At 40.9% G+C, this 12,948-nt stretch overlaps 2 protein-coding genes across 5 annotated transcripts in view; both read left to right on the forward strand.

Moving 5' to 3' along the window:
• The window catches only part of BICD1 (BICD cargo adaptor 1), a 392,914-nt gene that overhangs the window by 351,642 nt on the left and 28,324 nt on the right, over positions 1–12,948 (forward strand). For 2 of the 3 annotated variants that reach the window (XM_039480762.1, XM_039480807.1), the window contains 2 exons: positions 2,063–2,108; positions 3,499–3,666. In XM_039480762.1, coding sequence (XP_039336696.1) covers positions 2,063–2,087 — 25 coding nt within the window. In that variant the 3' untranslated portion in view covers positions 2,088–2,108; positions 3,499–3,666. Of the gene's footprint in view, positions 1–2,062; positions 2,109–3,498; positions 3,667–12,948 lie in introns of those variants that run through there. The other variant, XM_039480773.1, reaches the window with a different exon arrangement.
• The window catches only part of FGD4 (FYVE, RhoGEF and PH domain containing 4), a 204,917-nt gene that overhangs the window by 56,473 nt on the left and 135,496 nt on the right, over positions 1–12,948 (forward strand). The window contains exon 2 of one of the 2 annotated variants that reach the window (XM_039480897.1): positions 2,063–2,108. The exons of the other annotated variant lie outside the window; for it this stretch is intronic. Coding sequence (XP_039336831.1) covers positions 2,084–2,108 — 25 coding nt within the window. The 5' untranslated portion in view covers positions 2,063–2,083. The remainder of the gene's footprint in view (positions 1–2,062; positions 2,109–12,948) is intronic. 2 annotated transcript variants of the gene reach the window in all.

The following is a 12,948-nucleotide window of genomic DNA, read 5'->3' on the forward strand; positions in this document are numbered from 1 at the left end:
TAGTGAAGGGTTATTGTGCTTTTCTGGCTCCGTAAGCTATTTTCTTGCTTACGAGGCTGACAAGACCTTATTGAAAAGTTCTTGATGTTATATTATTGCTGATTGACTTACTCATTTTTAATGCACTTCCTTGACATTCTTCTTACTGTACAGTAGTGACTATTGGTGCATGTTCTCTAGGCTTCCAGAATTTCCCCTTCTGCAACCATCTCCCCACAACTAGCAGATGATAAATCAAATGTACTTAGTTTTAAAAAAATAATTTAAGTGCTTCAGTTTTTCTGAGCCATCTGTGGTACACTTGTTCTATTAGGGTACCTACACGCTGCTAGAATGCCATGACGGCATGTGGCTGGTAATACACATGGAAGGAGCTTTCTTTAAAATCTCAACTTTAAAACCAAAGCAAGCTTCCTAGAGCTAGGTTCTTGTCATTGCTTCAGCTTCAACATGTGGATTCATCTTCTTGCTGCTTTGGTCCAGCGTTATCAAAGCTCCACTTTCTTTCTTTCTGAATGCTTGCTGTTGCTTTCCTTCCTCTTCACTTGCCTTTTTCACTTCTAGTTGCCCTGTTACAAAGTAGACAATAGGGGAGAAACTTCTGAGCCACTTGTGGTGGACTGGAGGCATTTATATTGAAATCTTGTGTATAATCCACTAATAGTGTATTCTTACAAGTTCACATTTCTTTTACCTATGGTGGCTCAAGTTGGCTGATGGGGCAATGGCATGTAACTAAAATAAATTATTTATATATTTATATTTATATTTATAAATTTTATTAAATTAAAAAATTATATAAATGCTGTTTCCTAAAATGCACTGAATTCTGGCTCTTAGCATGTACAGTGTAAGCAGCAGAAACAATTTGACAGTCTTTTGGAGAAAAAGCACTACTACTGTGAAGACAAAAAGGCAAATAGTACAGAAGTCAAACCTCAGAATTTTACAGGATGGTTTGCAAAGTGGTTTATAAGATAAGATAAACCTAAATGTGTGGCTTTTTTCCTTCCTTCAAGAGAAAAACTTGAGCCTGAGAACCTCTGTCAGTTCCCATTTTTTAATTTCCTTCAACCTTATACTATAGACATTGGTAAATTCTGGAAAAATATGGCTGTTCAACATTGTGGAGTTTTTAGTTTTATCAAATATTGCCTTTATTGAAGAGGGAGAAAAGGCAATTGCATTCATCATCTCTAGATATGTAGAGATCCTGGAAGATTTTCCCTCTTCTGCCCCCTACCCCCAAAAACCCCACCAAACAAACAAAAAACAACAGCCAAGCAACCACTTAGTCTGTCACCTCTTCTAGCCAATGTGTGTGAGAGGCTGCTGAAGGAGATAGCAAGGCATTCTGAGTTGTGGTGTCATTGTCCAGGTGATATGAAACGATGCTGCATTTTCCTCAGGTTGCGTTCATGTTGCCTGGCCAAGCCTGGGGTGTCGATGAGAACAAATGGTTGAAGTTTCCTCTAGAAAAGATTGAGATGATGTGGACTGGAGGAGAGATGCTGATTAAATAGCAGAGGTGGTTACAGCCATCAGCATTGAGGAGGTTTCTTCACATTTCACACATTGGGGATGTTTCGAGATCCTGACTGTTCCTGGAAACTCAAGTGGAATCAGTAGCCAGAAATTGTGGCTTACTATTTACTCTCATGTGCAAATCAAGATGGAGTCTTAGATTTATAAAGGCCTGAATAGCTTGGGACTTGGATACCTGAGGGGCCAGCTCTGTCCCCATGTTCCACTGGTGTCTGAGAGCACTTTAGTTGCATCAACAAAATGATATAGATATAAATGTCTGTGGGCTGGTGGTGTGGTGTTTGCAGTGCAACAAAAGCTCGATGGCCCTGTGCCAGCAAGGGAAACAATTTTCAATCAGTCTGGCATTTAGGGTATGGTGTTGGGCCTGTCTCTTATCAGACTTTAATTGGAAGGGATGTGGGTTTTTTTAGGATGGTATTGATTTTGTTTTGAGCAGGCCTATTACATTTTTCTTAAGTAATATAAAATTCAAAAGGAAATTGTTTATATATGTACCTTATTATTTGTATTGCAGCAGCACCTTGGAGTCCCAGTCATGAATCAGAGCCCCATTATGCGAGGTACCCATCAGTTTGTATTAGGTATATTTTATATAATAAAATAAATGAGTACTCTCTCTATAGTATGTTCTGGAGAAATACTGGCAAATGGAAACTCTTAGGATGTATTCTAACACTGGTGTGAGTTGAGTTCCCCTGCCCTTTACTGAATGGCGTATTGTTTCTATTCTGGTTCACCTGTTGGACCAAACTCATTTGTTAAAAAAATTTATTTTGTTGGAGCACCGCCAGTCAGGTGCTTTAAATGCTAAAATGTGATCCATATTTTTTAGTCTTGTCTTTCAATGCTAGAGAGCTCTAGGCACACTGTTGTGGTAATGTTCGTATCCGCTTACATGCAAGGCTAAGATCTCAATTCTTGACCTATGTATTGGACCTGTAAAGCTATGTAAATAATTGCATTTAAAAGTAAAACTTATGTAAATGTTGAATAACCTAAACCAAATGACTGACTTGCTCCACAATATGTATATTGAACTCCGCTACATTTGAGGTTAAATTTTTGCGTATGTTTTGATGAACATTTTGCGTGATGGTGGAGGTCCCTGTTGGTGTTATGAAAGACACTGTATTAAATTCAGCCTGGAAAATGGAGGCCAGAACATTCAAATTCGGGTGCCTTAACTTACTCAACTAAATGTGTCTTACATTTTAAAGATGCTCAACCCTCTCCGTAGGGCTGTGTGTTGGGGACATACATCCTTGTTAGAGGGCTGAGGGGGGGGATTAGCGGCTCTATTGAATCATGTGTGACTGAAGGTTTTTTAATTTATTTTTTTAAAACAGATGGAGGGATGATATGGTAAAAAAGTAACCAAAATCTTATACAGTTCAATAATGTAAGTGACACAATAAGGGGAGTGGGTAGGAGGAAATTTGAAAGTGGGAAGGGAGTACAGTTTTTATGAACACTGCATAAAAAAAGGAGAGAGAGAAGCAGGATATACTTGCTCCATCTTTCTCTAACTGGTCCCTGGTGTGCAGTCAAGATATGACCATGAGAATCAGATAAAAATAAAGAGGAAATTAAATAAAAGAAGTTGACCTGGAAGGACAGCAGAAAGTGCTCTTGAACAGTTACAGCCCAGCAGCCCATTTAAACCACAGGTGTTGTAGCTGGCAAGTTCTATTGAACACCCAACACATGCTGCCTCAGCGCCTCCTCATTTACAAACCAACTGGGACAAGGGGCAAGACTGGGGTAGCCAGCTTTAATACGAGGCTAAGATTGTTAGTCATCACTGTAAAAATATAACTAAAATGAAGCTTCATTGACAATCTTTAAGTATCAAACCTTGAAATACTTCTGCAGTGGGTAGCCAACCCTTTCAGTCCCCCCCCGCCCCACTTAAACCTGTTTTTTGTTGCTTTTTTTCTTTTGTTTTTTAAGACAGTGAAAAGGACTTTTTCCAAATGATTAAGCAATCCTTGTAAAAGGAGATTCCAGATGCAAGAACTTCAACAGAGAAGTGGAAAACACATCTGGGTGAAATAAATAGTAGCAATGAAACCAAATGAAAAGAGGACTCTTCAAAAGTGAGTTGAAGGGGAGTTGGAAGAAGAAGACATAAGAGCCGTGGGAATATATAACTGACATCACCACAGAGAACCTGAAATAGAAAAACAAAGACATTTTTGGTAATCAGTGTGTGAAACACTTACCGAGGACTTGCTTGTCTATATAAATGTTAAAGCTACTGTGGCAGACTCGTGTGTAGAAAAAGTGGCTTGATCAAAGTCAATTGTGGATTGGTGAAAGAGATGGTCTTTGGTTAAGGTACTGGACTGGGAACGTGGGTCAGTTAATGGCTGTGTTTCAGGATTCTGTGTGACCTCAGGCAAGTTATTTAATCTCTGCCTCAATCTTCTCATCTTTAAAATAGAGACAATACTTCTTTTATCTCGTTTGCTTACTTAGATTGTAAGATTTTTAGGAGGAGGGACTGCTAGTATATCAGTGTATAGCACCTAGTACAGTTTGGCCCCCATCTTGGCTAGGGCCTACAGTTGCTACCAAAATCAACAGCTGCATTGAAGAATAGATCTCAAACTTAGATCTCAAATTCTGTTCTACCTAGGTTATATCATGTCAGTCATTGTAGTATGTGAGCATCTTAAGACCCAATTAATGTAAATTGGTGCAATGAAAATGGATTAGGGAGGAGCCAAAAATGGATATTGTCTAACAGTACAACCTTAGTTATTTGAATGTCATGGGTGACCTAAAGTAAGCTTGAATATAAAGTGTACTGTTTGTATAGTAGATGTTGAAGCGTTATTTTGTTTCAGATAATTGTGGTATAGTACTGATATTGCTCTGTATGCATTTAGATGGAATAACTCCTCGTTTTTGATGTGAGCAATAACTCTAGCAATGGCAGTGATGAAACCAAATTTAACTCAGACAAAAAAGTGTAACAAAAGTGGGGTTTTTTAGTGATGTTTTAATTAATTGTGCCAGACACACTATTGCTCCTTTCAGAACACAAAATTACTAGGGTGGGATAAAGAAGAATTTACTGTCCATGCTTTAAAAGGCAAAGGGAAGTTATAGGACTAAAATGTTGCTTTAAAAAGGCATTGTGTACTGTTTGTTTAAATATGTGGCATGATGCCTGGAGGAAAGGGACTGAAGGAGTGTTCTGGATCAAGATTGTACCGTAAAGGGATGAGAGAAAGCAGTTTTGGGGATAATAGTGTTTTGCTTATTCTGACAAATTCCTTATTGAGTGTTAGAAGTGACTCATTCTCTTATTCTGTACCATTGTCACATGAGATGTTAGCTAGTAGGCGTTGCAGAAAAAAACAGGAATGCTAATAAATGTCATGTAATAGGCATTCTGAGCAAGCAGATTTCTTGGCGAAGGCGCAGAGAAAAATAATTAGACTGTGAATCCATCATTGACTGACTGGGTTCTTTAGATATAGTACATATGTTTGTTTCGGCATGTGTACATACAGTACCATGGTCCAGCTATGCTTTCAGGGACAACTCTTGTTGATCAATTGAGTAAGTTCTTGGATTTCAGGAAAGCCTCATGTTTGATAGACCAGTAGCTCAACAGGAATCAGCTTAGTGTTCCCAGATTCTCTCGGCTGTCTTGGTTCCTAGTACTTCCTGTTTCTGTCCCTTGAGATGGAGGTAACTATTGGGCATCACCAGATGGAACCACTGCAGATGGTCTTCCTAGTTCTGTTTATCTGAATGTATAAGCACTAAGTTGTTGGAGAACTGCTTATCAGCTAGTGTGCAGTTCTTAAAGACACAGTGTTTCATAAAATCTGTTCACTACTTTTAATCTCTGGGCCTATCTTGGTACTGCCAACCCAACAAAATAATGTTCGGCCCTAAAAATATAATCTTGAAATTGTTTAAAAATCATGACACTTTAAAAACAGAGCCACAATATGTGGTTTTACTTTTTGATTTCTGAGGTTTTAGCGGGGTCAAGTTTTTCTCCACAACTGGAAAAAAATGCATTTTAAATGGAAGCTGAAATTTTCACATAATCACATGGCTCCTGGTATATTATGATCAGTGGAATTGGAGTCAGAGAGTCAGTATTCCCTGGAATGACTCTTATTGATGGGATACCAGTGGAATAGATAATGCAGGGAATTAGGCAGGAAGCAGCTCAGACATGTGGACAGAATAGTCCGGGGGGTTAATAAACTTTCACTTATTCAACTTTAAGCTCCATTCAGCTTCACACTTTGTGAATGAAAAAACAGAAACTGAGGCTTTGAGAAGAATGGCAAACATTGTGAGAGTTGGCAACATTCTGTTTGTTCAACTAATTCCTTACCTATGGCTGTGACCTGTGTAGCTATACTCATGAAAGGAAATGTTAGAGTGACCATGCTTTACAGTCCAGCTTCAAGGAAAGAGGAGGACTGTGTACGAAAGAAGTATGTTACACTGAGTGTTCACTACAGTATGTTAAGTACAATATACAGCTTGCACACGTGGAAATCTGTTGAAATGGACCTCTTTCCTTGGGTAACGTGCTTGAACAAATTCTATAAGTTATAGATTTTTAGAGACGTTCTATAGAAAGGATAGTCGTTTAGGAAAATTTCCTTAGAAACCTGTTGGTTTCATCTCAGAATAATCCTATAGAATTATGCGATAAGGGTTTGCTACTTCGATGTGTGGGAAGTCTGTGACTTTGAGGGAATGTTGAGTTGAAAGCATGGCTTGCTGTACGAGCATTTTAGGCCAACAGATCACTAAATCTTTTGGAAACACTGTTGCAACAATAGTACAGCTTTAGTAGAATACTTGGCATTCAAAAGAGGAAAAGAATTGGGAAGTCACATCAGTGACTGATTGATTGTATCTGTATTAGCTTTTTGCAGGAATGAAATACATAATAGAGGATTCAAATATTTAATACTATTGATTTAGTACAAATTACATAAAAATAAGATGCAAGTATGAAACAGTTAAAAATATAAGGCTGTCCTATTTACTAGTCTCAGCTTTTTGCTGAAGGCTAATAATTTAGCTTGAGTAGACACTGCACCTCTTCCTTGGATATAAATTGAATATTTAAAATATAATTTAGAGGACAAACTTTAATCTGATCCTGCAAATGGAAGTAACCAGAGAATAAGCTAATATCCTAACTCAAGTCATTCAAAGAGCCCAAATTGCTTTATAAACTGAAATACCATTTCTTGTGTATTATATAGTCATTCTTCACGAACAACACTGCATACCAGGATTTTAAGAAAGGGAAGTATAATCTGCATAGCTGTAATTGGACAGAACTTTTAAGTCACAGAATGTAGTTACCAAGATAAATTTGCCCAGGACACTGAGTTGAACTGGTATGAGATCTGTGAGCATTAAGTGGTATTTTTGTTTTTTAACAAATCCTTTAAAAGTATGATTTTAAAAAAAAATTATAATTCTGTTCCAGTTCCCAACCCTTGGCTGCTCTTTACTGTGTTTTGAAATTTGTATTGCATATTTCCTAAGTCACGTCAGTGTTAGTAACTATTATGAAATTCAGAACTTCCTATTTTTTTTAAATGTGTTGTTTTGTAAACCTTTTTCTGTGCCCAGTTTATGGGCTAAATCCAAAATGTGTAGAGGCATTAACAGGTAAATATTTGCGATTAAGGAGAAGTCCAGTTCACATCGTTGGTTGGTTGGTTTGATGAAAGGCATGGGAGGCTGTAAGTAAGCTATTTTTAATCTAATGCATCTTAAGTATAGTATAGTTCCTTGGTATATATTTAGCTAGCTAAATATAACAATCTATCGCCATAGTATCTGAGCATCCCCCAAGAATTTGAGATGAGAAATATTTCCTCCTTTCCAGCCTTTAGGAAAGGCTTGACTAATTTATACATCTGATTTGTGAGAGTGAGGGAATTAAAAAATAATTTGAGGGAAACGTAAGTCAAATAGATATGTTCTGTATTTGTTGCTGGACGTGATAAGACCTATATGGTCATTTTTGCCTTTCAGTTTCACATTCTAGGTCCTTCTCCTTTGAGACTTCTGTCTCCCATGCACACATGTAGCTGTTGAGGAGGGAGAGTTCATCTCTCAGGTAAATAAAGTCGCTCTCCCCTCCCTTGTTGAGGGTTTTGAACATCAGGTCAGACACACTGAATTGGACTCTGTGCTCACTGGAGAGTCAGTGGAGTAAGCAGAATGTTGGTGTGTTGTGCAGGTGTGTCTCTTCATAGCAATGGCAAAATGTTGTAGATATGCTTTGTGCTCAAGTCTTGTATTAAACTGTTTTCTGCCTCCAACATTTGAATTTTCTCTTTCTGCTTCTTCTGTTGCCGGTCGATCTGTGCGGCTCACGGGATGGGAAATGGTGTTACTGCCTATATCTGTAATTAGGGGATGGTTGTAGTGCCTCATTAAGTGGTCTTTTGTTTGGTTCTTTAACAGTGAAGCCTCGTCTGCATTGAAAAGATTTTCCATTATAACTATAATGGCAAACCCTCCTACTGCAGATACAGCTAATACTGGCAAAAAAATGCTTTTGCTAATATATCTTATAACTGTTCCCCAAACAAAACAAGCTGTATTTGCACAAGTCCCTTTTATGCCAGCATAATTACATTTGCATTCGGGCTTTTGCTGGCATAGCTAAACTTAAAAATAAAAATAAAATATCACATCCTTAATGGAATAGCTAGGCTGGCAAAACTTTGTGTATCCCTACCTGGCTTGAGACTATGTGACGTAGCACGTTGCCAGGTGATGGTGGAACTTGCACTATAGTAAGTAAAGCATTTGACAACATAGCAAATTTATACAGCTGCATCCATACAGATGGGTAAAAATGTGTTCAGTATTCCTTTGACTGGGATAGTGCTTCAATACTGATGTCAATAGACTATTGACAATGCTGAAAATGTCTGTCTGAAAAATTGTTTCTTACTAGCAAAACAATATTTCTTCAGTTTATAATGCACTTCATTTTGTTCTGTGCAATCATTGGAAATGCAAGTAATGGTACTCTTTTATGACTATTTTTTTCATGGTTCCCCCCACCCCCACCCCCTGCCATCTGTACACATGAAAACTACTACAGGTTACTTAAGAGGTTAATGGACAAATTATGAGAAATGTAAATTCCTATTTGCCACTTCTGCAAATGTCACCATGCCAATATCTGATTCTTACGGGTTTGATGGAAAGAAAGGTATTGCTGGCCCTCTGGTTCACACTCTATTGTTACTGAAATACATATTCATAATATTGTAAAGCTCCATGTAAACATGTTTTGATGTATTCAAATCAGCAGAGAGGGAAACATTATTTTAAACACAAAAGTAAATAGAGATTATTTTTAATGACCTTGTATCTTCGATCTTATAGTTTCATAAAACTATTTATAATATCATGGCAGCATCCAGAGACCCCACTCAGGATCAAGAACCCATTGTGTATGCATAACACCTAGCGCACGTAGAGACAGGCACTACTAAAATGTCTTTTTGCAATCAGGTTTCAGAGTAGTAGCTGTGTTAGTCTGTATCTGTAAAAAGAAGAGGAGTACTTGTGGCACCTTACAGACTAACACATGTATTTGAGCATAAGCTTTCGTGGGCTACAGCCCACTTCATCGGATGCATAGAATGAAACATATAAGAAGAGAGAGTGTGTGTGTGTGTGTGTGTGTGCACACAGAGAGAGAGAGAAGATGCCATACCAGCTCTAAGAGGCTAATTAATTAAGATGACCTGTTATCAGCGGGAAAAAAACTTTTGTAGTGATAATCAAGATGGTCAGTTACAGACAGTTGACAAGAGGTGTAAGGATAGTTATCATAAGGAAATAGATTCAAGTAGCGTAATCCAGTTTTGCAATCAGGGAACTGTGTGTGCTTCCTTTTTCTATAGTGAGATTGCACAGGGGAATATGGAACCACTGTAGTAACTAAAACTTTGAAATGAGGGAAAAAGTTTTTGATTGTGCACTCTTTAAGTGATAACAAGGAGTGTATGTTACTAGAGAGGCAAACAGTATTATACATGGGGTCGCTGAAAGCTAACACTGTGGTGCTTGCAGACAAGGTGCCATTTTATGCCAGGGCCCCAGGCCTCAGTGAGCACTGACTAATGAATAGCTGGTCTGGCCAGTCTGGTTTATCTGTGGGTTAGTATAGTTAAAATAGATATAAGAATGTGTCCAGTGTTTAGACTTTATGGAATTGCTTGTAGGATGCTGCATGTATTAATCCTACCTTATAATATCTGTAACCCATAGTATAAAGTTATATTCAGTGTTTGCATTGTAAACTTCTGCAATTGTGTAATTTACCAAACAGAAAAAGCATTAATTAAAGTGAAGTGCTCATCCAGCACACAAGATAGGGTGACCAGATAGCAAGTGTGAAAAATCAAGACGGGGTGGGGGGTAATAGGAGTCTACATAAGAGAGACCCTCAAATTGGGACATCTGGTCACCCTAATCCAAGATGACCCATTGAAGGCAAATGAGGCATTATGTAGCCTCAAAGGAGAGGAAACCTTGTTGATTGTATTTCTCTCTCCCTCCAGAAGGGGAGGCCTGGGGATGAACTCATCCCATCAGCTTGGCTTCTGGGGTGAAGGGGATAAAAATCCCTGAAAAGGAAACTGAGTCTCTTTATGGTGTCTGGACTCTGAAGGGCAAAGATTTGTAAACACAAGCAAGAGATCCCCTTGCTGCTTGGTATGGCTCAGCCCTAAAGGATGCATACAGCTGCTTATTATAGAAGCTAATATGAGCTTCTTTAAGTCTACAACTGTAACTCATTGGTGTATGTATGTTTCCTGTTTTAACCTTGTAAAACTCTCATTTCTTTTGTTCATTAATACATCTTGAGTTAGTTTATTACAGGATTGGCTACAGGCGTGGTCACTGGTTTGAGATCAGAGTACAGCTGACATATAGGAAGTGACTGGTGTTTTGGGACTGGTTGTAACCTGGATATTATTGTGATTTTGGGGGTGAAGTGACTATCTATCACGTAGTCCAGCCTGCCTGAGTGGCAAGATAAACTGGAGTGCCCAAGGGGACTGTCTGTGATGCGATGGTAAGACTGTTGGAGAGCTTTAGGAGTTCACGCTTGTTACTGGTTTGTTCTATAAAAAGATTTCACCATACAACTAGTTTGGTGTGTCTGCCCTGCTTTTTGACAGTCTGCCCCGAGGTTGGCACTCGTGGTCTTGAGCCACTCCAGACAGCATGACCAACACAAGTTGTGGCAATTCACACACACACACACACACACACACACACACACACACACACACACACACACACACACACACGGTATTTTGAGCATTCATTCATTGGCACAGCTTCTGCTGCTGTTGCAGTGCTTTCCCCCTTTGCCCTCCCACCTCTCTCTTGCGCGCTTGGCATTAGAGTGGACAGCTGTGGTCGCAGATAGGGCAGACGCGGTAGTTGCATGATTAAATATCAGGACCTGATTTCCTGGATAACGGTACTGCTAACTAAGCCAGCACCCACTGAAGGGGCTTCAGGCTAGAGAGCAGCAAGATGACTTACAAAATAGACATGTGCCAATTTGTCAGAAAATTGCTGTGCAAGACTTTTTCATACTCTGCAGCAGCACAAAAAGACTGCGTGCATGAACATCGAACAAAGGCAGTTCTAAGGCCTAGCAACTGGTGGCAAAGAATTGCCAGTAGTGCTTTCTGCATCACTTTCCTACTGTGGCAGTTGGAATTTAAGGTGCATCAAACTGTTCTCTTGATACAGTGTTTGCCATCTGTTTAGTTGATGTTACAGGGTCTCTTTGACTAATGCACTAGGCACCTGTACTGGGGTAAAGAGAGGATGCTGAGTAATGTTACATATAACTCTAATATACTCCCCTTAGCCTGATGTGTAGGCTAGCTCTCTCTCTCTGTTGAAACACAGGCCAGAGCTCTGTCTCTTCAGGACTTAAAAGATATTATACAGAGTTAGGCCATTGTATGACAGTCTTTCAGGTTTAATGAACAAGGATTTAATATATATAAACATATACAACTAGCACTGGAAATACTTATAAATAATTTTGTTATTATGGGGTGGTAACTATATTGGTGTTTTTTCCTCATAGAATTCACCATTCTGTTGTAGTTAAATAATTCTTATTGTGGGATGTACTTATTGTGGGAAGTGACTTTTTCAAGCTCTTTTTCTGGGGAGCCAGTTGAAAATTGTTGATGCCAACAACTCAGCGGAGCTGGGGATGAGGGGTTTGGGGTGTGGGAGGAGGTCAGGGCTGGGGCAGAGGGTTGGGGTCAGGACTCTGGGGTGGGGCTGGGAATGAGAGGTTTGGGGTACAGAAAGGGGTTCCAGGTTTGGGGGGAGCTCAGGGCTGGGGCAGGGGATTGGGGCACACGGTTGGGGTGCGGACTTACCTCTGGTGGCTCCCAGTCAGCGGTGCAGCTGGGGTCAGAGGCTGGCTTCCCACCTGTCCTGGCACCGTGGACTGCGCTGCACTCCAGTGCAGAGTGGGTGCTCAGGGTGGGGGCAGCACGCAGAGCCCCGTGGTCCCCCTGCCTAGAAGTCCGACCTGCTGCTGGCCGCTTCCGAGGCGTAGCATGGTATCGGAGCTGGTAGGTATTAGCCTGGCTTAGCTGGGCAGCACCACCAATGGGACTTTTAACGTCCTGGTCAGCAGAGCTGACCAGAGCGACCCAGTGCCTGACATGCCGCAACCCAGTACTCGGTTGTGACCCAAACTTTGAAAAATGCTGCCTTAGTACATACACCTATACATTCCCTCTGTTCTTCTTAAGGTGATGACTTCACAGTCTGTCTACAGCAGGGTCACCAACTGGTAGATCACGATCGACTGGTCAATCCTAGAGCCTCTGATAGTCGTGATCTTTGGCCACTAACAGTCCAGTGGCGCAACGGGGTTAAGGCAGGCTCCCTGCCTGCCCTGGCCCCATGCCGCTCCCGGACATGGAAGTGGCTGGCATATCCTTGTGGCCCCGGGGGACAGGGAGGGCAGGGGGTCTCAGCACTGCTCCTGTCTGCAAGCACCGCCCCTGCAGCTCCCATTGGCCGGGAACAGGGAACTGAGGCCAAAGGGAGCTGTGGGGGTGGTGCCTGCAGAGAGGGGCAGCATACGGAGCGACATGCCCCCACCCCCAAGGGGCTGCAGGGACATGCCAGCTGCTCCCAGGAGCAGCGCGGTGCCGGGGCAGGCGAGGAGCCTGCCTTAGCCCTGCTGTGCTGCTGACCAGGAGCCGCCCAAGGTAAGCACTGCCCAGCGGGAGCCCGCACCCCTCCCAGCCCTGTGCCCCTTCCTGCACCAGCACTGGGCCCACACACCCTCCTGCACCCCAGCACTCTGCC

Source organism: Mauremys reevesii, linkage group 1 (assembly GCF_016161935.1).
Source record: "Mauremys reevesii isolate NIE-2019 linkage group 1, ASM1616193v1, whole genome shotgun sequence".
In the NCBI taxonomy this organism is placed as follows: Eukaryota; Metazoa; Chordata; order Testudines; family Geoemydidae; genus Mauremys; species Mauremys reevesii.